Source organism: Myzus persicae, unplaced genomic scaffold (assembly GCF_001856785.1).
Source record: "Myzus persicae strain clone G006 unplaced genomic scaffold, MPER_G0061.0, whole genome shotgun sequence".
Classification (NCBI taxonomy): Eukaryota; Metazoa; Arthropoda; class Insecta; order Hemiptera; family Aphididae; genus Myzus; species Myzus persicae.
Window position 1 is genome coordinate 155,810 of NW_019102874.1, and position 25,165 is coordinate 180,974.

The 25,165-nt window shown below is 29.5% G+C and overlaps 4 protein-coding genes across 4 annotated transcripts; 2 read left to right on the forward strand and 2 right to left on the reverse strand.

Moving 5' to 3' along the window:
* Positions 1-9,974: 9,974 nt before the first annotated feature.
* On the reverse strand, positions 9,975-11,952 carry LOC111033326 (probable 39S ribosomal protein L24, mitochondrial). Its single transcript, XM_022314010.1, has 5 exons — positions 11,728-11,952; positions 11,487-11,672; positions 11,206-11,408; positions 10,707-10,843; positions 9,975-10,303 (listed from the first exon to the last, which is right to left on the reverse strand). The coding sequence occupies exons 1-5, from the start codon at positions 11,827-11,829 to the stop codon at positions 10,167-10,169; spliced, it is 765 nt and encodes a 254-aa protein (XP_022169702.1). The 5' UTR covers positions 11,830-11,952; the 3' UTR covers positions 9,975-10,166.
* A 163-nt stretch (positions 11,953-12,115) lies between these two features.
* On the forward strand, positions 12,116-16,397 carry LOC111033325 (WD repeat-containing and planar cell polarity effector protein fritz homolog). The gene is made up of 13 exons (XM_022314008.1): positions 12,116-12,284; positions 12,396-12,532; positions 12,660-12,795; positions 12,857-13,037; positions 13,097-13,394; positions 13,515-13,617; positions 13,695-13,919; positions 14,374-14,633; positions 14,688-14,896; positions 15,010-15,133; positions 15,204-15,543; positions 15,608-15,734; positions 15,832-16,397. The coding sequence occupies exons 2-13, from the start codon at positions 12,450-12,452 to the stop codon at positions 15,912-15,914; spliced, it is 2,169 nt and encodes a 722-aa protein (XP_022169700.1). The 5' UTR covers positions 12,116-12,284; positions 12,396-12,449; the 3' UTR covers positions 15,915-16,397.
* An 814-nt stretch (positions 16,398-17,211) lies between these two features.
* Positions 17,212-18,485, reverse strand: LOC111033327. Its single transcript, XM_022314011.1, has 4 exons — positions 18,258-18,485; positions 17,675-17,916; positions 17,505-17,607; positions 17,212-17,438 (listed from the first exon to the last, which is right to left on the reverse strand). Exons 1-4 carry the CDS (start codon positions 18,276-18,278, stop codon positions 17,247-17,249), a joined length of 558 nt encoding a protein of 185 aa, XP_022169703.1. The 5' UTR covers positions 18,279-18,485; the 3' UTR covers positions 17,212-17,246.
* A 2,048-nt stretch (positions 18,486-20,533) lies between these two features.
* Positions 20,534-24,842, forward strand: LOC111033332 (tRNA (adenine(37)-N6)-methyltransferase). The gene is made up of 5 exons (XM_022314019.1): positions 20,534-20,956; positions 21,017-21,274; positions 21,339-21,496; positions 21,752-21,987; positions 23,493-24,842. Exons 1-5 carry the CDS (start codon positions 20,856-20,858, stop codon positions 23,814-23,816), a joined length of 1,077 nt encoding a protein of 358 aa, XP_022169711.1. The 5' UTR covers positions 20,534-20,855; the 3' UTR covers positions 23,817-24,842.
* Positions 24,843-25,165: the final 323 nt, after the last annotated feature.

Here is a 25,165-nt window from a genome sequence, read left to right on the forward strand (position 1 = left end):
TTTAAATAACTGCAAATTGGTTTTCAAAATTTGCAAATTTATATTATTTTTTTGGAGGCTTTTTCAATTTTTTTAGCCCCCCGATTTTGTCCGATAACTTTGAAAAATATATCAATTTTTCGAAAATTATTTCCAAATACTTAATAGGAAACTGGTTTTAGAATTTTCAAAACAATATTTTTTTGGATTGATTCAACAAAGTCGGAGAGAGCAACTTCACAGAGGCGTGGATGAGAATCCTAACCAAAGGTCTGTCAAACTCGTATAGTGACGGGGGATTACAAGTGTCGAAAAAATCAAAAATCGTGAGTAAAACAAAGTTTATTAAGGCCAAAAGATATCCCTGAGTTTAGTAAAACCTGAATCGACGCCACTGATCAAAAAAGTAATCTATATTTGATATATATTATAAAATACGGACAATCTGTTCAGGCGATGTCTACAGTGAAGACCAATAAAATATGTCCGAAGACGTGCGCGTTATTCCTCTCGTTAAGGATGAACAATGATAAAACCAAAATATAATTTATATTTATATTTAAAAATCGAAAATTTAAATTCCAACAAAGGATGCGACTAGATAATATTTAGCGAGTATAAATAAACTAGTTGAATTTAGGCGCTATCTATTCTTTTGTTTAAACGAAACAATTATTAGAATCGTAATTGGAAAATACAATAAATTCTACTTTATGGAAAACATAGCGAAAATGAATATTAATATTATATTAAAACAAAACAAACAATCAAACCACGGTACCATTGAACGCAAAAATCGATAATACAGAATTCAAAGAGCCAATTTTAACCTTTTCGTATTACTAGAATTGGGTATTTAAAAGTACAATTTTTTTATATGTAAAAATATCAATAATTTTCATTAATTGATTTGAAACTTTGAAAGTATGCAAAATATGATGCTGCTTATATTTTGTTTTTTCCCCAGAGAAAATGCTTAAGCTTAAAATTAGTTAATGGAGATAAAGGTCCCAGAAACATTTGAATAAAAAATTCTANTAAAAGGGGAGGTAATGTATTAGAAGGGGAAGGCGTAAAATATATGTCGGTCACGTGTCGGATCGGGTGCGGTTGTGATGAGTTTATGTGTATTGCGGGTTGCCTATATCGAGTAATTAATACAAGTTTGGGAGGTGCGTGTACTACGAATTGCCTATACAGAGAAGCCTATGCTTTTACATGTATAATTTAAGGGGGAGGTGCTCCAGAACTCCCCAAATCATACTACTTATAAATGTTTTTTTAATTCGAAATTTGATAGGTATAAATACATATAAATACCATTATTAGTTGTGGTGCATTTGAGCCGCGCATAAATCTCTCAACCACAGAAGCCACGGTAGGTACTTTGCATGTTCGTAGATTGTGTTTTTCCTTGATCCTTAAACGTGGTAAATGTCGTCATTCCCCGGTAAATGATGTCCTTTACCTACAAATTGGTAAATGTTGTAAATGTAGACATTCCCCGGTTATTATCGTCAATCCCCAGTTTAGTTGGAGAATGATGTTCAATACATTTTATTTCGGTGTGAACGTTCATTGATAAACGTGTAGGTACGCGAATAAGCTTCACTAGTTAAAAATATCATGATGGAAGTAAATACGAAAAATTTTCAAAGCCTGAAGTCGGTACAACTGTTTGTGTCCCAATACCAGATGTTGATAGAGCTCAAAGTTCCCCGCGTAATTTACTCGCTGTTATTTTATGTGAAGATGATATGTATAAAAATTATGTAAGTAAGCCAATTTTAATTTGATAATATTTATTTAATTTCAAATAAAATAAATACCCGAATGTTTGAACCCAGTACAGAATACGGAGTGTTGAAACACAAATATATACTAGAAAAATTTCCCAGAGTAAAGAAAAATTGTTAGAACTAGATGAAGCCATGAAAAAAAATTAAAGAGAGAAATAACATTACTTGAAGTCGCAGGGCAAAGAATAGCTGGTCATCGAGGCTTCAATCGATGCAACTGAAAAACTGGTTGTGGTGTCGCAGGATTCTATTACCCTAAATAATTTTTACTGTTATACCCGATACACTACTGAAGGTTTTAGTACCACTTTTGCCAATAAAAAATAAGTGTAAAGTTATTATTAATTAAAATAAACGTGTAAATTGTATGCCTATACCTTTTTAGTATGAAATAGTCGCTGGCTGAAAATAAATAACAATTAAAATCTCTAGCGTTGCCGGCCACAATTTTGATTATTATTTATTAATTGTTTATTGTTAGAGCATAGTTTGTGCTTAGTTTGAAAAAAAAATGTTGATTCTATTTATGAAGGTTTATTAGGCATGCTAATAGAGTTAAATTTCGGGTAAGTGGCCAATTCATCATCATGCCGTGAGCGCCAAGAGCACGGATTGGCAGAAGAACTGCCAATGCTACTCGAATGTATAACATTAGGCAACAAGATAACACACCAAAACTTTCTCAAACACGTGCACAGCAGCAACGTAACGCTTTGAGTCTGAAATCAGCGTTTAATTATCGATCAGTGATTGATTATTTAAATATCACAGCGCTTCAAATAGGACCAATGGCTACATTATGTCCTAAGTGCAATGCAAAAAAATGGAAATACGAAACCCATATACTTTGCTGCGCTCACGGTAGAGTTGTTTTACATCAGTTCAAGGATCCTCCAGACCTAATTAAAAGTTTAATTGATAATTCTCACCCTCAATCAAAACATTTCTTTGATAATTCTAGACGGTATAATACTCTGTTTCAAATGACACCGTTTGGAGCAAACCAAATAGCTGAAGGGCTAAACTTCATGCCCACCTTTAAAATTCAGGGTCAAGTGCATCATTTAATAGTTAGTTTATTACCCGAAATTGAAAATAATGCTAAATTTTTACAAATATATTTTATGTCAGAGTCGGATCAAATATGATTCCAAGTTTAAAAAGAGGTTTCATTGAATCATTGCAAACAGTTTTGCGTGAAAATAATCACCTCATTCTGAGCTTCAGATCCAATATAGATTAGAGGCCCTTTGATGAGCTGCAAAACGTTAAGTTAATTATTCATGCTGGTAGCGTTCCTCGAGAAGAACACAGAGGTCAATATAATGCATCTACAACCGATGAAGTAGCTGTATTATTAGTTAATGAAGATAAAGGTCCCAGAAACATTTGAATAAAAAATTCTACAAATCATCGCCCGACGTCAAATTTATTAAACAACCAATCACGGGTGAAGCCATGACGNAATTTTCATTAATTGATTTGAAACTTTGAAAGTATGCAAAATATGATGCTGCTTATATTTTGTTTTTTCCCCAGAGAAAATGCTTAAGCTTAAAATTAGTTAATGGAGATAAAGGTCCCAGAAACATTTGAATAAAAAATTCTACAAATCATCGCCCGACGTCAAATTTATTAAACAACCAATCACGGGTGAAGCCATGACGGGTCGGCTAACATAATATAATATCCTACCTGATAATATACTGGTCAAGAATGGTTTAAAATGAATTAAATGAAATTAAAAGAACTATCGAAAAATGGAATAACCCTATGTCGCTCAAAAGAAGAGAAGAAGTCGAACTAAATCGCCTCAGAATAGGCCATACGCATCACACACATGGCCACTACATGAAAAAAAGAGCCACCAAAAATATGCCTTACATGCGGAATTACAACTACAATCAAACTTATTATCACCGAATGCAGAGACACAAAAGAGGCACCACAAAAATTCAACATAGGTACCGGAACACCTTCACAACGATCTGGGCCCTGACGAAAAATCCATCCAAAATATAATTTTATTTTTGAAAGATACTGAACTGTACAATCTAATTTAAGTTATCTTTATATGGTCACGTTATCGAGGCTTTTTTCTTAATTAAAAAAAAATATATATACTGCTCACATTATAATAAGCGAGTACCATACATAGATTTAGCATTTTCAACGGGCAACGAAGTGCACAGGATCAGATAGTAATTTATAATATCAACCTATACACTTATTTTTTTCTCGTAAAAAATTGTTGTCCTCATAAAACATAATAAAAATTAAAAATATAACAATTTATTATATTTTACGCTGCGCGTTTTTACGATAATGCAGTTGAATGCAAATAAATGGTCAAAACAAACAATATTTATGAACGATTACATAAGATTGTATAATATTATTTCATTTGGTTAAAGAATTTATTATTCTCCTGTACATTAATTAATCTAATTAAATGTATGGAAATAAAATATCGTAAAAATTAAAATTCACTGTAAAGGAATGTACTTGATTTGTTTTTTCTTACCTGTGTCTGTGGACTTTTTTTTCGGTTAGAAGGAATGCTCCAAAAGTTTCACGTGGCATGCGTTTAATATCGGGGGTTCTATTGCTGGATGGTTCTTCGAATAGAGGTTGTTTCACGACATTTTCTCAATAGTTTCCCTAAGCGTGAGACAAAATAGACTGGCAGCCGTTGAAGGTTTTTGAAGGAATGTCTGCATCGAGCATGGATTTTACCAAGCTCAGCTCAATATCGTATTAAAAATTTATTGCGTTGATGTAGAAAATAAAAAGGCAGATGATATCGATTAGTACTCTACAATATCGTATATAATATTTTACATTAATATTATAATTGTTATACATATTTTACATTAATGATTAATATTATTATTGTTATACATTTTTTATTATAATATTCCCTTGACGCATTTACGGATTTGGTAACCCGACACGGTCTGTGTAGGTCTGTCCTGGCTACACCACAACCATGTGGTCCGTTATCCCGGTTTCTCATAGGAACGGTTCATTTTAATATACATTGTAAGTTTAATACATTTATTATTTATTACATTAGGTAATATAATCGAAATAAGTTTCTCCGTTTAAAATGTAACTATTTTAGTAATACAATTATTTTATTAAAATATTTTTCTGTTTGATAAAAAATTAATAATTCTAGAGTTCTAGACTATAGAGTAGGTACTTAGTTAAATTGCTTTTGTCATCCCACTTTTATTTTGGTACATTTTTACTAGTGTATTGTGTTGTTTATAGGTAGGTAAGGCAAGCCAGAGCATAAACGGACTTAAATATATATATACAAATAATAACAACTTAAGTTCATAAATTAATGGTAGTTAGTAATTTAATAATATAAAATTAATAAATAAACATGTTTACTACAGGTTTTTTTTTTTATTTATTTTTTTTTTTAAGTAATTAACAATCTGTATCAATATTAGACACAGTAAGAAAATGTGGTAAAGGTAAATGAGGTTTTTGTTGAAAGGAGCCACCCATTGATGACACTTTCTGCTAGCTTGAATTATGTTTACTACAGTAAATAAATAAAGTTGATATTTTACCACCTAGTTTTTTTCCATTCTTGCATAAGACGCTTTCTCACTTCAGACACTCTTTTGGGGTAGTCACTATTGATGAATAGCATCTTAAATGAGTTTTAAGTATACATAATAACGTTTTAAATATAGAACTGTTATAGGTATTACACAATTTAAATTCTGGAGAAATGGGTACTAGAGTTTGGAGAAAATAAGTTGGTAGCAAAAATGAGAAATTTAAATCGTGTAAATTAAATTAAATTAATAATAGTAATTTATATCATAATATGAGTACTAAGAATTGAAGAACACAAAGACCCTCTCCCAACAGTTCCGATCATCATGACAATTGTGTACGTAATACAATTCTAATATTTAAATAATAAAAATTAGGTTTCACTTTTACACAGTACTCTCGAAATAGAACTTTGCAATATGTCGAATGCGTCTGAAAGATAATTCACTGAATCGTGACATAGGTACTGATACATGTTATGAACCCGGTATCAATTTGACGCTTCTGATTGGTATTTTTAAATTTGGTTACTAAAAAATAATATCATATGGCTATATTATATAGGTAAGAAATTATTATAATATGTTATCATTACCAGCACAAAGGGAATAAGTGAGTAGGAGACAGGTCACTACGCCTACCAAATTTACTCGCCCAAGGGACGTAGGTAACATAGAGCGGTTGTAAATACCACCGATTATACCTTTTTGTATGTAAATTCCGCCGTTGCGATTTTTTTTGCCTTTAAAAGAACATGTAAATTCCACTGGTACTACTTACTTCTGACCTGTAAAATAAACGTAAGCTCTACCAATGTTATTTCCTGACCAGTTTTATTTTTAAATTTAAATTTAATGACTATCTGTATAAAGATTATAACAATACATAGTTTTTCTCCCAATTTAAGGATACAATTTATAAATTACACAACGTGTTCTAGGCTATCCTTTTGATGACTTAATTAGTGTTACATTTGTTGATCATAATTGACAATGTACAGCAGTTGACGTTTTGTCCTTACAAAGAAGCGTGTACTTATTACATTTTCCCAATTATACCTGAAAATGTAACATTTAGTTTTACTTAATTTTGTTTATTGTACCTATAATAATATAAAGGTACTAATTTGTATGTACACTTATGTATACAAATTTTGATTAGATTTATGGCTAAAATTAACTATAGAAAGTGTTTAACGTCATAATCTAATCTTTTTCATTTTTTAAATGAATGTTAAACTTTTTCAATTATCGGGTAGGTTATGCATTACAGGAATACACTTGTGAAGTGGTCGTCCTGTTCTAAAAAAAAAACGTGTATAAGGAAAGTAATAGTAATTTTCCTGATTACCTATACGGCTATACCTAATCATAGTTGATAAATTTAGTTTTACTTTATTTATTTTTTTATTGTACCAATTATAGTACATTAAATATATGTACAAATTATGTACAATTATGAGAACAAAATTTAGATTTTATTTTAATTTTAATACGACGGATTATGAGTTATTTTAGTAGCGGTACGGAGCTAACATTAATGCGTGTACCTATGTCAAAAAAATGTCCCTGCTTAATTTACACCCCGTTATAAATCCTACCCTAAAATCGGTTGAATTTATACAATATGTGCCTGTAACATCGCAACCTATTATCTAAATACTTAATAGGATTTATGTTACTTTTTATTCCTGAAATGGATATGTTTCCTGCTTTTGAATTAAAAAGCAAGAAAATCGCTTTTCTTTCTAACCTTAAAAAAATAAAGAAAATAGTCCTCTAAAACTAAGAATATTTTACTTTTGACCTCCCTAAGTAGCAACTAGATCCATATATCTACAAGATACTACACCAAAATTGAAAATCTAAGCATTGTTTTAATTATTATTCGTAAACATATGCCTACACAAAATAAACGCACATCATTAGAAAAACAGTACATATACATCGCTTTACTCAGAATCTAAAATATAAATTTACAGTTTAACGGGAACAGACGTACCTACAGTAAGTAATATATTTTGTTAATATAAATTATAGGAATAGTTTATTTTTCTGATCATTTTTTGGTTTTAAATTTATATGAAATTACAATCGGTCAACCATATCAAAATCATTTTGAGGTACCTAGGTATACCTAGTTAGGTAGGTATATATTATAATGATAATATTATGAAGTATGCCGCGAGCTGTAGATAGGGTACACACCGTATGTATTATAACAAAAAAACTAGTGCATTATAATAGACATCGTGTCATCCGTGTTGAAAGGTTTCTTTGTTGACTGCAATCGTGGCCTTTGAAGACTATACCGTGTAAAAACCAGCTGAACACTGCAGACAGAGGCGTCCCGTGGGTGACGAGTGTATCGCTGCAGGGCGGAAGTCTTGCCATCAGCATATTATTATACCTATTATTATATTCAAAAGCCGACCGGCCGGTCCCGAAATCGACCACTCAACTATATAATATATGTATATATCTGTGCGTGTGTGTACCACTGCAGTGAAGTGGAAAAACCCACTCCAGTTTTCAGCGGCAAGTATTTATTTATTTTTTAATGACTTCCGGACTTTTTGAAAAAAAAACATATTTTTAGATAAAATAAAAATATAATATTACATAATTTTTTTTACCAAATGTCAACCGCACACGCAACCACGGCGCACCTTTTTGTCACTGCATATCATCCTCACCAATCCAATTATATAAAAGTGCCCTCTGCGTCTGGTCTATAGTATATTTTACCAAAAATAATAATATTATTTGTAAGTTTATAAGCGTTGTAAAATAAATACCTATGTACAAACATTACGTTTCTCATTCGCTGATATTTTATTACAATCTACAGGACTAGATCCTAGATTCACTGCTGTCGTCGTCGGGAGATAAGTTTTTTAAAAATCATTTAAAGTATATTATTATAACGACTCGTGAACTATCCCTTAACTGCAACAAAATTATATTTTTGTGTTTTCCCAATTTTTTAGCTCATTGCCTGTGCACTCTCGATTTACGATACGACGTGACGGCGAAGTGATACAAATATCGTAATATATTAAGCTGAAAATTTACTGCTGTATTATTTAGTTTAAATTAGAATTTGTTTTTCTTCAGAGGCGTGAAAGACAGATTGCGCACTACTGTCTACTATAATAGGCAATCGTGTACCCACGCATCAATCTCGAGTCGACTCGCACGGAGAACATCATGGAATAACTGTTTAGAACGGTGGTTACCAAATTAGTGATTACTGCAAGTGAAATTTATAAGAAAGAAAAAAAATTATATGTAGGTTCTAAAGAATGAAAAATAGAAAAATTAAGCCACATACAGACAGGAGTATAGGGGTACCCACTTCTTTATCAATCCATATACCTAGTCACACATGGGAAGAAAGGTTTTTTCTCGTTTCCCTCAAATCAGATTTCACTTAGAAATTATAAAATGTATATTTTCATAATTATTTGTATATTTATATGAAATATACAGCCACACAGGAGTGCAAAACAAGTCATAATGAAATCATTGCACTATATTTTATTATGACGTCATAATAGAAGGATGTTTAGACTATTTACTTTTTGTCTCTGGCCATTGATTTTATAATATAGTATATTATAAAATCAATGCTCCGACCCACGAACACCATGGACCAAATGCATTTCCACAAAATCAAATTTTTTTAAATGTTTTTTTAGTAACTTAGGACCAAAATTAACAATTACAAAAATTATAGATAACTATACCTGTATTACCCAGGTATGGATGAAACTGAGATGAGAAATCATCCACCTGTGGCGGATACCTTGCAATATAATGAATAAGTATTTTTTTTCTTACGTGTAACCAATTACAAGAGGAAATAAACTAATGAGTGACCATGATTTTAATATTATTAATGGCGGGTAAGCCACTCTAAAATAACTGGTTCAATAACTAAAGATAATTATCCAAACCAGCTTCCTTGAATCGTCAAAGTCAAAAGAGTATTTTTTGATTGCATAAGCTGATGCTCATATGACTGAGACATCCACTTTTAATTTTATAAATATTAAGTGTTTGAAGGCTTCTGTTCTAATACTCTTACTAAGATCCTCCCAAGATCCCAAATATGATGTATGTGCACAAAATGTGGTGTCAAATGGTAAAAACTGTGGATTTGCATACCTGCCATGCGTCATTTAAATAACATAACCCGACTAATAATATGTGAGTTGGCATGCTATCTATTATAATCTATTGTTTCAATTTTGCTTTTGTTGAAGTATTCTCAATTGTATTCGTCAAAATCAGAAAGTATTTTTTGAGTAATTTTTTTGAACTCTTACTTTCTAAAAAGCAGTTTACTAAATAATAAATATTTCCCAATATCGCTTATGCTTAGAGTTTATATAATCTAAAGCTAAAGAAATTGGAAATTCTATAAATATGAAAACAATCCATAAGAACACCAACATGATGAAATAATAAATAAAATACTAAATATATTACCAAAAATGTTTCTCTATTTTCTTTAAGATTTATTTTGCTTTATATTATAATTAAAATTGTGTATACAAAAATTACTCGTTACTCGCTTTGTTGTTAATGCATAACATATAATATTAAGCTTATGTTTATTTTCAGAAACATTTCAGTCGAATTTTAATGATACTATATAACTTGATTTTTTTTTCAAACAAATATATAAAATATTAATTATAATCAGTTATTATCAATAACAATTAACCATTAGTCTAAATGGATTAAACACAAAAATGCATAAATGTATTATAAAACATTTATATACTACTTTAATTCTTCACAATCAATACCAATAAGTTGGAGCTGGAACTCGATCTTCTTTGATATTCATTTCATCCATTACATCCATTTCAAATGTTTTCAATAAAGGCGAAAACGTTATTTTTTTAATATCATCTGCTGTAGTATCTTTTTCAGATTCTAAAAACAAAGCATACTTATATTAAAATAAAAATTGATGAAAAAAAGTCATCCAAACAAAATAAAAATAAAAATTTGCTTGTTTCAAATGATTCTACCAGTGCTTGTTAATGCATTTTTAAATTATGCAGAGGTGAACTAGTAAGAAAATGCATGTGATTTTAAAATAAATATCAATAGAATATAATACATCTACAATAGCATATATCTAGATGTATCATTTGTAAGTGCTATTGTTGTAAGACTATATATTTAAATAATATATCTCTGAAATAGTTAACTAGAATCCAAATAAATCTAATTTTATATATGCTAAATAAAATGATTGATTAGTGACTGTATAATTTTTTTTATAGATTTTCTTATTCTAAATCTACCTAACATAGTAACATAATAAGCAAACCTTTATAAGTATTTGGTGTTTTGTAATCATAAGTTTGCTTTGCTAATGATGGAATTGGAATTATCTTTCCACTTCTAGAAGACACTCGTACTTTATCACCACTCTCCGTAAATCTCCATTCAACAGTACAACCTTGCCTAAAATTAACAAAATATGAATTTAATCAAGTATCTAAAATGAAGCAAAATGTTTATACTCTATTTCACGAGAGAACATGCCAGATCTGGGAATGTAGAATGAGGTCTATCAACCGTCCGGACTGTCATATCTCCTCCATGAATCCTAATTTTGATGACAACGTCACAACGACCAACAGTAGTGCACAAGACAATTGTAATTGTCTGCCGTCAATGTTGAATGGCACCCATACAACTGTGTGTTACCTATCTATTATTTAGTGGGTGATGTGCAGACCCAACTAGCTTTTGTTTTCAAGCGGCATGTTTTCTCATGTGAGAGAGTATAATAACTTAATTATTTAAGTGAAAAGTTTACTCACAAGTCTGATGGATCTACTAATGACACCTCGCTAGTGACTAATAGTGGATTTTCTTTCATTTGAACCATTGACAAATGCCCTTTACAGCGAGAAACTTCTTCTAATTCACAATTTAAACCCTCAACAATCACCCAATTGAGCTCTTGAATCACATGTCCAACAATTCCCTGTTTTCCTTTATCAGGTCCAACCAAAATTTCAACCTATAATAACATACATATTATGTACCTAATCTGTATTTCTGTGGTAATTTTAATAACTATAATTTTTTCAATACAAACCCTGTCTCCTTTAAAAATTGACCATTCTTTAATCGGTTCCAAAAATACTTTTGGCTTCAAATCGCCAAAATTGTTTTGACTACTAAATGGCATAGACCAAGGCCTGTGGTCGGAAAAATGATATTTTTTCTTTTTAACAGTCCTTGGTAAGTAACGAGGATTGTTTTGTGGCGTTTTCCATACAACCTACGGCGAACACTTTCATTAACGGAATTTCCTATTTCTTCTCATTTGCACTTACCTTTTCCATGCTACGCTTGATGTATGAATCTGGGAAATTCGCATACTTCTTCGTCAGTTCTCCAACTTTTTTAAAGTCTCTCAGACAATCCGTTAGCCTCATCGTGTAGTGTCGTTAAACAATACCAGTAAAACCTAGAACCTACGACGTCCTGAACCTGTGTTTCGTACTTGGGTTTGGGTAATATGAGTTAAATGTATAAATATTAGTATATTACTATTATTTATTATCAACAAAAAAAGTTGTGATAAAAAAACTTTAAAAAGTAATCTTGGATCACATAACACAATCAAAAAATCTGTACTTGGAGTAAAGAACAACGGACGTGGCAAGGAAACCATTTCTACTAATTGTCTGTGCTACTTGTTGATTAAATTTCCGTGATAAGCGATTAAATCACTGATAAAGAGATTTAGCAACAACAAAAATAATTTGTTATACTTTCGAATCGTAACAATAATAATAATAATTGAAATAACTGTAAAGTAAACGAAGAACCGACTTCCACTTCTCCAAAAAAGTAAAAATCTACTATAGAACACTGATCGTTATCTCGCGTTAGTGCTTTTTATTTTTTACTCGTCATTTTGAATTATTGACATTTGGCTGTTTTTCGACTGTAATAGTATAATCCAATGGTTGATATTATTTGTCCAATTCATTTGTAGGTCTGAAAAATGTTCAAATACGTCGACACACATTTTTCTGACTAAAGCAGTGTAATGCTTACATTCGTCTGTGAATGTCATTACTGGACGTTGAGGAACGATCTGACCATCAGCTACACAGATTTTAGTCACTTCAAGTACGTACGAGAAATTATTTCGTCAATTTCGCACTATTAAAACTGATTATTTTAATTGCATTTCTGTGGGTTTCCCATTTTAATCTATTGTGTGATGTAATTTCGTTAATGTTTAATATCTGTGCAGATATAATGAGAAAAAAGAAACTGAAACGTCTACAGACAAGAACATCAAGAAAAACTATGTTGAAGCGATTGGATGTAATTGGTCAGTGTCTAATAAGAGGCCGTTGAAATTGAGAGATTCATTAAAATATTTTGAAGTGAGTAACCATAATGTACTATGTCTTGCAAATAATTAATATTTTACACCTTAATATTCAGTCTGAACTAAATGACCATCATTTGATTAATGTTGAGTGGATCAAAAAAGATAAAATTGCGTTTATAATTAGTAATGGATCAACTATATTCGTTACATTTGATCCTGCTACTTGTGATATAATCGAAATTGTTACGGATAAATTTTTGCAATCAAAATTTCAATGCGAACAATTATTTAATGGTATGTCATGACTCTTGACATTTTTTAACAGATTTATAGCTAAATATATTATTTTATAGTATCATATGCAAAACAAGTACTGTTATGCTCATTTTCGGATCATAAATTGGGCATTATACATTTTGGCCGTACATTTGATCGCACACTGAACAAATGGTCCTTTCTAGATCCAAAAGTTGGATTGGCTGATTTTAGCAATTCTACTACTAATAGAAAAAATGAACGAAAGATTACATTTAATGTATCAGCAACAATGGTGGCCACTTGGTCCAAGTCATCATTAAATGAAGTTTATCCTTGGAACCCATTGGTGAAAGATGAACATAGAGCTAACGTTCATGTGTATAAAATCATTGGGTAAGATCTGTATAAATATAGACGTTATATTTGTAAGTTATATTAGTACAGAATCTACAGATATAAAAATGAATACCTTCCAACCTTGTAACATAATTATTACTACACATTTTTGTTTAGACCTCGACTAGAACTTTGTTGCTATTACCATACCAAACAAGATCCTATTATTGTATCATTTAGTAAAATAGTATCAAATATTATATTCATTTTGGAACAGAAGGTGAATTGTTCTTTTTATAATTAAAATAATCATCAAAAATGTATTATTTTTTTAATAATGTTTTTTATGTTTATCAGAATTGCAATGACCCTCGTCTCGATTTTAGTACATTTGAAGTAACCAATACAAAATTACATCTTGTCAAGGTAGTGACAATTAGTCCATTTGATTGGTGTTCTGCTATCATAATAAATGCCTGGTTAAACAAAGATGACACACGTTTATGTTTCTCATACAATGATTCTATACTGTTTATCCACGATTTCAAATTATCTATCACGTGTTCAGTAAAAACAGCTTTTGTAAGTACTTTGGTTTTTATTTTTTTTAAACTACTATTAAAACAATTTAAAAAAAGTAGTATTTAAATAAATTACCATAGAAAAGACAACTTTTAACTTTCATTAAAATGAATAGTAAATTATATTATAATAAGTTATAATTTTTTAATAAAAGTTTTTTACATCATATTCACCATATTTTACTAAAAGTTCTTATGGATTCTACACATTAGAGATACGTGCATTCATCAGCAATTATTGTCATTATCATATGTTACATATGTATTCAAATATACAATAATCATATAAAACAACAAAATCTTAAACCCAATTTGTATTTTAAAAAATGTAATTAAATGTCAAATTATGTTGACTTAAGAGACATATGAATACACATGTTCAAAACTCAATTTTACAATAAATATTTTATTGCAAAGTGTTTGTTACTAAGACTCGTGTATTTTAAATTAACTAGCCTGTGGAGTATTTGGATTGGCATCCAGATGGTAATGTGATCGCTGTATCAGATAGTAATGGTAGAATACAGTGTTATGATTCGTGCTTGTCGTGCATTCGTCTACAGCCATTGACAGAAGAAACAAATTCATCGGCTTGGTTAGATTTTCAATCCAAAGTTGGGATCAAAAAACTTTTCTCCTTGAAATGGATGCCTTATGAAACGACAAAACACCCTATACACCAATATGATGCAGTTCTTCATCTCATATTTGAAAAGTATGAATATTTTTAATATGTTTGATCTGTTTAATTATGATAATATACATTTAGGGGCCCTGTGATTGCCATTAAAGTACTTGGAGTTGGGAAGTTGTGTGTAAATCAATTGGTTTCCATGTATTTAAATGAAAATGATGTCGATCACGCTCTAAACTTTCTACTGGGGCTAGATTGGCATTCTGATGGGCCACTATGTTTAACAACCTTACAACAAATTACAAATTATTTATTTCGTTTGTCATTTACTCCTGTAAGAGAAGGTAATGACTATTAACATAAAGTAACCATTTATTCTAATTATTTCTTAAGTTAAATATGAAAAAAAAAATTAGTTACTAGGTCCTGTAATAATTTTATATTATATTTACAACAGTGCAATTACAATCTGCAATTGGTAGTTTCTACCAACCTGTTAAACCATTAAGTGAAGATGCCAAACATGAATATTTTGAACCTGTTCGGAATATTGCACGCCGATTTTTTCATCATTTAGTGAGGTGTTTATGAATGAAATTATTAATTACAGTTTGCGTTTAAAATAATTTACCAATAAATTGTTGATACCAGGTACGAACTTTATGAAAAAGCATACAGTCTAGCCATTGATTTGAATGACAGAGATTTGTTTATGGATCTATATTGGGCTACAAAATCAGGGATTGGCACTAGAGCTATGGCAACCATGGCATTGGAAAAAGCAAACCAAATTGTGTCATCAGAATCAGACGATTCACATTCTAGTCAATCATCTGATTGTGATTGCACAGACTGTCATTCAAATTCCCCGTCCAGCTCATTAAGGCCACCTTTACCAAATGTGCCCATTGCAACATCTTCTCCAACATTATTCATTCCATCTATATCAAACAACATATCCCTGAATAATGTTACAACTATTAGTGTACCCGTATGTGACAGTTTTAAATAAAACCATCACTTTTAAAATAATTAACTTTTCTTTTTTATTCTAGTATACAGGCTCCCGTGTTGAACATGTTCATACCAAAAATATAGAACTACCAACAACTTCATTGGATAGTGTGCCACACTTAAAATATCCTTTTGAACAGCAATTACTCACACAAAATACTCGTCTAGGTTTGTATTAAATATTTAGCTAATTATTCAAATAATTTATACTTTGTTATAATTTAATGTTTTAATTTTTTTTATGTTGATGATAATAACAATTTAGAAAATAATAATCAACAAAGTCAAATTACAACTAAACCGCAACCTGATAAAACCATTAAAGTTGTCCATTTTGGTATTGTATGATCTTTTTTCATCAAAAAAATTTAGATGTAAATAATAATAAACACAAGTATAGTATTAGTATTAGTTTAAACTATAAAGACTGCCTAAATTTACGTTATGGATCAATTTTGAATTGGTCATAATCAGGCTCGAATTTATGTGTAAGCACATGCTTGTTTATTAAGTAAAGTTTGACAACTTTGACAATGCCGTCCATTCAATTTAATTTACATAAATACTCATTATGGTGGTTTGGTATTTATTTTATGAAATATATGATTTACCTTTAGGCTTTTATTTTGTTTTTCTTGCCAATTGTACCAAATTAATGCCATATTAATATATTATATTCTATTGTTAAAATATATTTTGTTCATTATAATATTATTGTTAAAAATGTTTATGTAATAGTTATACTATTGTTACACAGTTTATTTAGATAACTCAACTATCATTTTTAAACCAAATTTATTGTTTAATAAAACATTTATTTTTATACCAGTATTATAAACAATTTTTTTTTTAATTGGAAAGTGCATATTTTACTATACTCCTTTCCTAACTTGACCGTTTGGTGTTTGTTGAATGAGCCCCATCCAATTTGTTTTCCGTTGTGAAATCCCTTCAACGCAATCAATTACCACAATAAAACGGTAAGCGACCAGTTTTGTTTGAAACACGGTCCCATTCTCTTTTCCAAGAGAGAATGTTACTTAAACATCTCAAAATACAGTAGAATCCGCTTTAATGATCTTGGGGAAACCTAGAGAATCAGAATTTTGTATCCAAACTTTGTTACATCTGGATGACAAAAACATTACTGCACATGTAAGCATTGACCTTTTATAATTGGTCAAAGCGTGTAAGATATAAAACCATCCAAATACTTGGCTATAAATTGTTTTATCTGAAATGTCATTATATTATACAGCATTCTAGTAAAGTGATTCTACTGTAATTTATGTTTGCATTTTATGATTCTATTCCAATCTTTAGACCACACACCTATTGAGTATCAATGCAACATTCAAAGTTCACAAATCATTTTGAATAACTTACTTGAAAGCTCATGTTAGATATCTAAATTATCAGTATTCCCTAATATGTTTAGTTTTTGGGATGTTAAACATTAGTCATTATGGTGATTTTCATATTGATTACCATTTGGGAGCAACTAAGCACTGAAAGACTGAATAAAATTGTTTAAACCAAGTTTTTTCATGAATACAAGCGTTTACCGTACATAAAAAAAAATGCAATATTTAAAATTTCATATTATATTACTTACAACATAATAATATTTAGGTACTACATAATGTTATAAATTTAACAATAAAAATAAGTATTTCGGGCTCACTTTTTTTTTTTTGAGCCACCCATTTCTTCAAGTTGATCTTTCAATATTTTCAGTTCATTATCAGGTATATATCTGAGAATTTCATGTTCATCTGTGTGCTTGTGAATTGATGCCTTAACACCCGCAGGTAGTGAGTCTTCTATTACTTCAATAAGTAAGGAAAGCTTAGTAGTGGGGACATCAACCACCTAAAAAAAATAGGCAATATGTGATAAAAAGAATAAAATGTAATACACTACATTTCACGTTCATACTTGTATATTGCGTTCATATACATTTAACGTGTATTGGGCCTCTACATTATCGCTGTTAGGCACCAATCGTTTGACATTTATTGTTTGCGGGGGTAATGCCCACCTAAAATAAAATATTGAATGGTATTATATTGTATAGCTGTTATAAAACTAATCAAACTAGTAATCACCCATCAGATACTTCAAGGTCCATATTTTCTGCAACTGTGTGCACAAGTTTTTGAAACGATTCTAGTATAGCGAAGTCGTAACCTTTGATTTGAATATTTACTTCCTCATATTCAGGAATATCTGGCTTTAATAGGTCTAAATACTCTGGCTCGTAAATACTACCATAACAACGAACGGTTGGTACACAGATCTTAGCTGATTTAAGAGATTGTAATCTAGCTATCTTGAAACATTGTTGTGCCTGCAAAAATAAAAACATTACAAAATTATAATTAAACAATAAGTGTTCGATACTTAAACATTTGCAACACAAACGTATACAGTACATAATAACCTTGATATTTTCAGTGGAACCTAGCACTTTATAGTTCATTTAAATTTTGTTTAAAATTAATACATAGCATACCTAATACCGTTCTAATAAATTTCATGCTCTGGTTAAATATGTTTAATTTAATTTATAATTTCAATACATAAATTAGAACAAAATATTCAATTGTCAAATAACTCCAGTACAGAAACTCTACACTAGTTTAACCGAATAGATTGACAGACAATTAATACAAATGAAAGTATACATACCAGACACTTTGTCACAAACATATTGATCCTTTTAGAGACAAAAATATTGACCAGAAAATAAAACTATTTGTACGTGACGAAAAAAAAAGAAATTCACAATATTTATTACCTATGTAGTTATAAATTATTAAGTGTTCAGTTAATTGCTTAAATTTATTTTTACTCGACGACCGGCAATGACTAAAATATCATTTTTCTAGATGTACGGTCCGCTAGCAATATTTGATAAGAGAATTCAAGAGTTCCCAAAAACAATTGCTAAACGTCAATTTGTATACAAAGTTGCCTACCTTAATCCTGAAAATCTATTGCTAACGTTCAATTGTGTGTTTATTTTATTGCCTATCCGATTACCAAATACAATATACCTTATTGCTATATTATAGGTATTAGAGATTCATACTTCATACATTTAGACATTTAGTACTTATTTGACTGTAAGAAAAATGTATTGCCGCTGTTCAATTTCTTTATTTATTAGCTTATTACACATCCAATTCTCGAAGAAATATATTGCTGTAGTATCAACTACCTAGTGATTAATATATCATCTTTGTGACTTAGTACATTTAGAGCAAACTTACACTTTTACCAAATATATTTCTACCGTTCAAAATGAAATATTTTTACATATTTTTAATTATTAAATGGTATTGTATATTTATGTTATACTAACTATGTTGTAATAAGTATACAAAATTTTTAAAGATTTTCCATGTTAAACACTGGCTTTAAATCTGAATAGATGATACATCGGTTATCGGTAGTACTTTTAAGTAGTAATTATAACTAGGTACATAATATGACTTATCAGTTATCCATGCGGAATTCTTTCGATCAACTCGATTGAAAATAAAATTTATATTAAATTTAGTACTCTAGTATATTTGATAAAGTTACTCACGTTTTTAAAAGTGAAACATAATTTTTCATAATTAATTTTGAATAAAAATAAAAATATTTAGTAATTTTTGTGTTTGAATGGGAAAAAAAATATTAGATAATCATGAAAATGTGTGGTTTTTATATTATTTATTCGTTCTAAAGAATCTAAGTTAACTTTATATTGTCTATTTTAAAATGAAAATATATATTGAAAGATATGCACAGAAACATGAGAAATTGGTGATATAATAATATAATATACAATGCGGTTTTATACCTACAAATCTTAAAAGGGATTTATATTTATATGTATTTTGTAAGCTACCTAAAAAAATTCATAGTTACGTAGTTGTATTGAAATTTCCCTTCAATACTTACTTAATCATCATGATTTTAAATAATTTTCAAAATTGAATTCAAAATATTTTATAATGATGATAAACTAAAATGCTTTCATAATATTATCATGTTATTTTTTTTTTTTATCTTATTTGCAATAGGTGCCTACAATAATATAGTAATTGGTTTTTTTTTTGATTTTTTGCTGAGCGAATTTAAATCATACGAGTAGGTACAATTAATGTACATTAGTACATTTCAACTAGATTCAAAATGCATTTAAATTAAGTCAAGTTTTAATATATTATAAGGTATAGGCTATATTGCTATAATAAATAATAATGAGGACTTAAAAGGACTGGAATAATAAATCAACAATAAATTTAATAATACGTTAATTCACTCTAACATAAAATAAAACAGAGTTAAATGGATTATTCAGAAGTTACAATTTGGTATGTTATCCGATAGCGTCGACTCCTTTCAGAAAATTGTCAGGAGCTTGCGGGAGGACGGTGCCTAGCCGGTGCATTGCTTGGCACCCGAAACCGCTTAAGGCCGGAATTAGACATTTTTTTAAAAATACAGTAATCATTTTGCGTCGGTCTAAGTAGAATGAAAATCTCCTAACCTAACCCCCCCCCCCCCTAAAAAAAATCCTGGCTACGCCACTGATTTATACCCAATGATTTTTCCCATAATTGCTACGCATTTTTGAGTACACCAAAAGTACTGCAATTATCGTTTTTGGTACAAAGAGGAATACAACAATTCTAATTCATTTTAAAAACAAAATATTTAAAAACGGTTTTTTTTTAATAGCAAATCAACGGAATTCCAACGATGATTTTACGATTATATAGTGTAGGTATCTTAAACACAAGTACACAATATATATTATATTATAACAAAAATTTTTCATAATAATTCGTCATGAAAAGCGCGGGGTAACATCGATGATAATATAGTACAAAATAATTCCGATAGCATCGCTAGTGATTAGTTGGAACAGCTGATTTGTTCAGAAGATTTGGGCTTAAAGATATGCAATTGTAAACATCGGCCGACTCCCAACCTGTAAATCTTTGATCTTGCGTATTAGCAATATTAACATGAAATTATTTCTGAATACTAACTAGTAACTACTGACCCACGACTGTCTAGACACGTCTTGTACATTGCCTATAAACTATTTAAATCTATTATTGTTCTGTGATTATACTCTAATTGTACTCGCACTAGTCATTCCTTAGTAGTTAGTACTTGATTAAAAACACATCAGAATATCAAAATCTGTCATACTGTTGAAATGTTGTAAAGGTAGCCTGTAACTTTCAAAATAGTGAAAAGTAAATTAAATATCGATCACATAGGATGGCGTCTGTGTACAGTTCAGAAACAATTGATGATGTCACAGATATCACTGAAAGTTTGAAACAGTTGTCTGTTGCCAGAGCCCAAATTAATTCATTGAGGTATGTAGTAGATACTGTGTGCTCTATATTAAAAGTTATTGTTGTTATTTTCTTTATTAGAAAACAGAACGAGTCTTTAAAAAAACAGTTGAAAGAAAAAGATTTGATTGCTTCAAATGGACCAAGCACATCCAGCAGCTCTGAAAAAATAGAACTATCCATTATAGGAACAATAAAAACAAAATTTAAAGAACGTAGATGTGTACCTCGGCAACCTGGTCTCTGCCCACTAGCCCAAGCTTGTCTGACAATTTCCAACTCTATATTCACTAATCCTAACCACGCTCTTGAAGGCCTCTCAGATTTCTCTCATATGTGGTAATTTAAATAAGTTATTCTTATTACCCCAGATCAAACGTTAAATATTCAATAAATATTTCAGGATTTTGTTTCATTTTCATAAAAATGAAACCACTCATGTTCATGCTAAAGTATCACCACCCAGATTAAATGGATTGCGAACTGGTGTACTTGGCACTAGATCTCCACACCGACCCTCACCAATTGGTTTGTCTCTAGTGCAAATTGATAAAGTTGAAGGTAACTTTAAAAATATGTTTATAAATACCTAATATTTTTTATTTAAAAAAAACATTATTTATTATCTGTACAAGATGTATAATAATTAAAAAGTAAACGGGAATAAATGTTAGGCATGATTGGGAAAATCATTGAACCATAGCTCTTAATATTTACTTATTCTAGAAATAGTTTCATTTGACCTTTTTTTTAAAATCTTAAAAAAACTAAAGTATTCTAAAAGTTAAAAGTATTTTGGTTTTTTTTAAATTTCAGGAAATTCTGTGTATTTTTCTGGTGTCGACATGATAGATGGTACTCCAGTTCTCGATATCAAGCCATACATTCCACATTATGATGCTCCAGCTACCCTCAGATCTGACCAACAAGTTTCATTATTTGATAATGGTTCACATCAAATACTATTAGATCCATTGACATCTGACCGAGAAGCACCTGACGGAGAGGAAACTGATGCATATGATATGCCTCTTTCCCCCCTACACACAAGAGTATAATATTTTATTTTTAAAACAAAGAATACCTATTATACTTGTGAACTAGTGATGAGAACAATCAAATAATTTTAATTAATAGTAATCAAAAGGTGGTTATAATCGAGAGTTTGAATTTCTATCAGGTAATCAAGATAAAAATGTGTATTAGAATCAATCAATTATTCTAATGGGCATATATCCTAAAATTCTGGTTCATTAATACTTGTTCATCATTGTTGTGTACGTGTATTTACTGATGGTCTGTGTTGCTGATGTTTATTTTCGATCAATGTAAAAAAAAAAAATACTTATCTTATAAATATTAAATTACATTATATAAAGTAAAATGCTTTTGTGTTGTTTTGACTGTCTTTGTTATCATAATTTTTTCGTTATATTTCAATCAATTTTTAATTATTCGTAATTTCAATATTGTTGCTAATATAGAAAGAATCACTCAATGCATTTTTGAAAGAATAATCATCAATGTAATCAAATAAAGGAGGGTTTTGATTATTTTCTCTAGATTGTTCTCATCGCTGTATTGACTCTGATTGAAGATCCACACTCACAACAGTGGTAAAATAAGTCTGGTCACAATTTACCACTATTGCTGCAGTGTGTGGAGACCTTTATGTTTGCTTCAATATAATAACCAATAACTAATACATGATTTTAAGTGAATGTTGTACCCGCATGTGTTGTCTCCGTCATACTGAAGCATAATATATCAAAATATATGTCCAGCTGTTCCAATTTTGTGGTGTTAGCTTTAATATTGGAGTGAATTTACCTATTATAAAATTTAAAGGTAAAATTATTATCTTGGACACAACGTTTGTACATTTAAAAATAATCATAACTTACCTACTTAAAAATAATATTATTAAAAGCATACGTTCTGTCATAATAATAATTTCACCTTAAAACTTTATAATGGGTCAATTCTTTCTAGTTTTAAAAATTACAGAGTAAAATGGATTATTGTTAATGTACAATTTGCTATGTTGTACGTTTGTTAGGCAGATCCAACACATGCAGGCGCCACTTAAATTTTAATTATAACAATTATTTTTAAATATATATTTGCATATAATCTTATCAATAAAAGTAATAATGCTATGCAAATCAGTCAGTAATGTAGAAGCAGTTCTTTTTGCTCTTTTTTGCACTACTAGTACACCTCAATATTGGAAAATGTAGATAAGTGTGTGCTATGAAACAAAATGTATCAATATTTAGAGTGCAAAATACAAATATTATACATTATTTTATTCTTCAAATAATAAAACAAATTTTGGTGATGAGTATTAACTTAATATTTTATATTTGTATTATGCAAACACATTCTATACTAGTTTAGCCACTTCAAAGTTTAAATGCCTCTTAAAATTAATTTTAATTTTCTCCGTTAACTACATTTTTTTTGCTGTGGGCAAATAAATATCTTGGATTAATTATCAATACAAAATGTATTACTCTGATAATCATAAACTTAATTTCTTTTTTAAAATTAATAGGTCAGAGTACCTCTGTGGATTACTGAACCACTGATGCAACAACTAACAGTGGAGTTCTCGTCAAGAGCAAGAGAATTTTTAAACTCATTGGATACTAATGATATTGAAGTAACTATAGTAAGCATATTGAAAGAAGATCCTCGGTCGGTTTATGTCCGCGAACGTTATAGTAATCAGTTTTATACATTCTTAATTGGAGGCTATCATGTGAGTTGTAAGTTTGATGATACTAAACACACAATAAGTGTCTACAGAATATCATACGTTGATAGTATGGAGAATGTAGCTGATCAAGAAGGAGCCCAATGTTTGTCTATAGGTTAATTCATGAATAATTAATATTAATTTTAACTTTTATATTTTTTTTTACAATTATGTTCCTCTTTTACGTCTATCCCTAATTTGAAACATTATTATACCATTTGTAAAATAGTTATTGTGTGTGATAGTGTGGTATGAAAATTGATCTTATTGTTTTTCATACTATACAAATGATTAACTATAAACTTAAGTAGTTAGATGAAATCTTATGACTGTTATCATTTTTAATTTTAATATATTATATTATTATGATTGTTTTCTTTTCCTTTTTAATTGATTGTGATTAATAATTATTTAATAATAATAGAGTAGTAAATAGTAATAAACTAAATATTATAGTGTAGGTATTGATTTAAAAGATAAAATATATAAGTGTATAAACGTGACATTATATACTAGTGATGAGAATATAAATAATTTTAGTGTATTGCACTATTACCTATATGCCTTAATGGCCCGTATTATAAAATATGTAAAATATTAAAATAGAAATATTTTACATTCATTAGTATTTGGTATTTAATTATCATAATTAAATTAAAGTCAAATTTTCTTATTAAAATAGTATTTCTTACTTCGGTTCAATATTATACTAGCTTTTCCAAGTTTTGTATTTCTAATTGTAATTTTATTTTAACCTTACATGTCTTTTTATATTATATTTCTACATTCATAATTATAATTCTTTAAAAATAAAAAAAATGTATGTATTAAATGTTCATTATAACTCTATTCAAGTTCTTACACATATTTGGCCAAAAACCAGTTTTTGTCCGACTCAGGTCAGGCAATACCAATTGCCCTCACATAATTATTGGCCATATGCCTGTTGTGTTTATTTAACTATCACAAGTTGGCCACCGAGTATGTTTCTTAACTTGAATAAACGTATAGTTAATATAATATGTTGAATTATAATTTTCTTGTTTAATTAATTGTAACTAAGATTATACAAAAAACTAAATTCTTCTCCCAAAATACAAATGTCCATTGATAATATTAATATACAACTTAGGTACCTATTAAATAGTTTTCATTTTTTTTCTTTTGAATGGATGTTATTTTTGATTTAATTTGTCAACTGGTAATGGGTACTACCCCCAATATAGTCAAACATAATTAATAATGTACAAGTATCAGTATGACCATAGATAAAATAATTGGCTGCTGCAGCAGACTCAAAAGATCAAAATACAGTATAACTCAAATATTGCTATTGAGTAATGAATACAATAATGCCCTCAAAAATATTATCCCTTGAAATGTGAGAAAACTGCTTAATCAGAACTTTTATTGACATCAAGAATATGACCGGTATAATATAATCTAAGGTTGATGTGTAATCAAACATC

What these genes read in the sequence shown, in the direction of transcription:
- LOC111033326 (XM_022314010.1), bottom strand. Translation starts at nt 11,829, where the DNA reads ATGAGGCTAACGGATTGTCTGAGAGACTTTAAAAAAGTTGGAGAACTG. An exon ending in TCAAGCGTAGCATGGAAAAG is followed by an intron (nt 11,673 to 11,727) that starts GTAAGTGCAAAT and finishes TGTTCGCCGTAG; the next exon opens with GTTGTATGGAAAACGCCACA. An exon ending in AACACCAAATACTTATAAAG is followed by an intron (nt 10,304 to 10,706) that starts GTTTGCTTATTA and finishes CTTTGTTTTTAG; the next exon opens with AATCTGAAAAAGATACTACA.
- LOC111033325 (XM_022314008.1), top strand. Translation starts at nt 12,450, where the DNA reads ATGCTTACATTCGTCTGTGAATGTCATTACTGGACGTTGAGGAACGAT. An exon ending in ATTTACTCCTGTAAGAGAAG is followed by an intron (nt 14,897 to 15,009) that starts GTAATGACTATT and finishes TATTTACAACAG; the next exon opens with TGCAATTACAATCTGCAATT. An exon ending in TTACAACTATTAGTGTACCC is followed by an intron (nt 15,544 to 15,607) that starts GTATGTGACAGT and finishes TTTTTATTCTAG; the next exon opens with TATACAGGCTCCCGTGTTGA.
- LOC111033327 (XM_022314011.1), bottom strand. Translation starts at nt 18,278, where the DNA reads ATGTTTGTGACAAAGTGTCTG. An exon ending in TGTTTGTGACAAAGTGTCTG is followed by an intron (nt 17,917 to 18,257) that starts GTATGTATACTT and finishes TTATTTTTGCAG; the next exon opens with GCACAACAATGTTTCAAGAT. An exon ending in GACCTTGAAGTATCTGATGG is followed by an intron (nt 17,608 to 17,674) that starts GTGATTACTAGT and finishes ATTTTATTTTAG; the next exon opens with GTGGGCATTACCCCCGCAAA.
- LOC111033332 (XM_022314019.1), top strand. Translation starts at nt 20,856, where the DNA reads ATGGCGTCTGTGTACAGTTCAGAAACAATTGATGATGTCACAGATATC. An exon ending in GCCCAAATTAATTCATTGAG is followed by an intron (nt 20,957 to 21,016) that starts GTATGTAGTAGA and finishes TTTCTTTATTAG; the next exon opens with AAAACAGAACGAGTCTTTAA. An exon ending in TTTCCCCCCTACACACAAGA is followed by an intron (nt 21,988 to 23,492) that starts GTATAATATTTT and finishes TAAAATTAATAG; the next exon opens with GTCAGAGTACCTCTGTGGAT.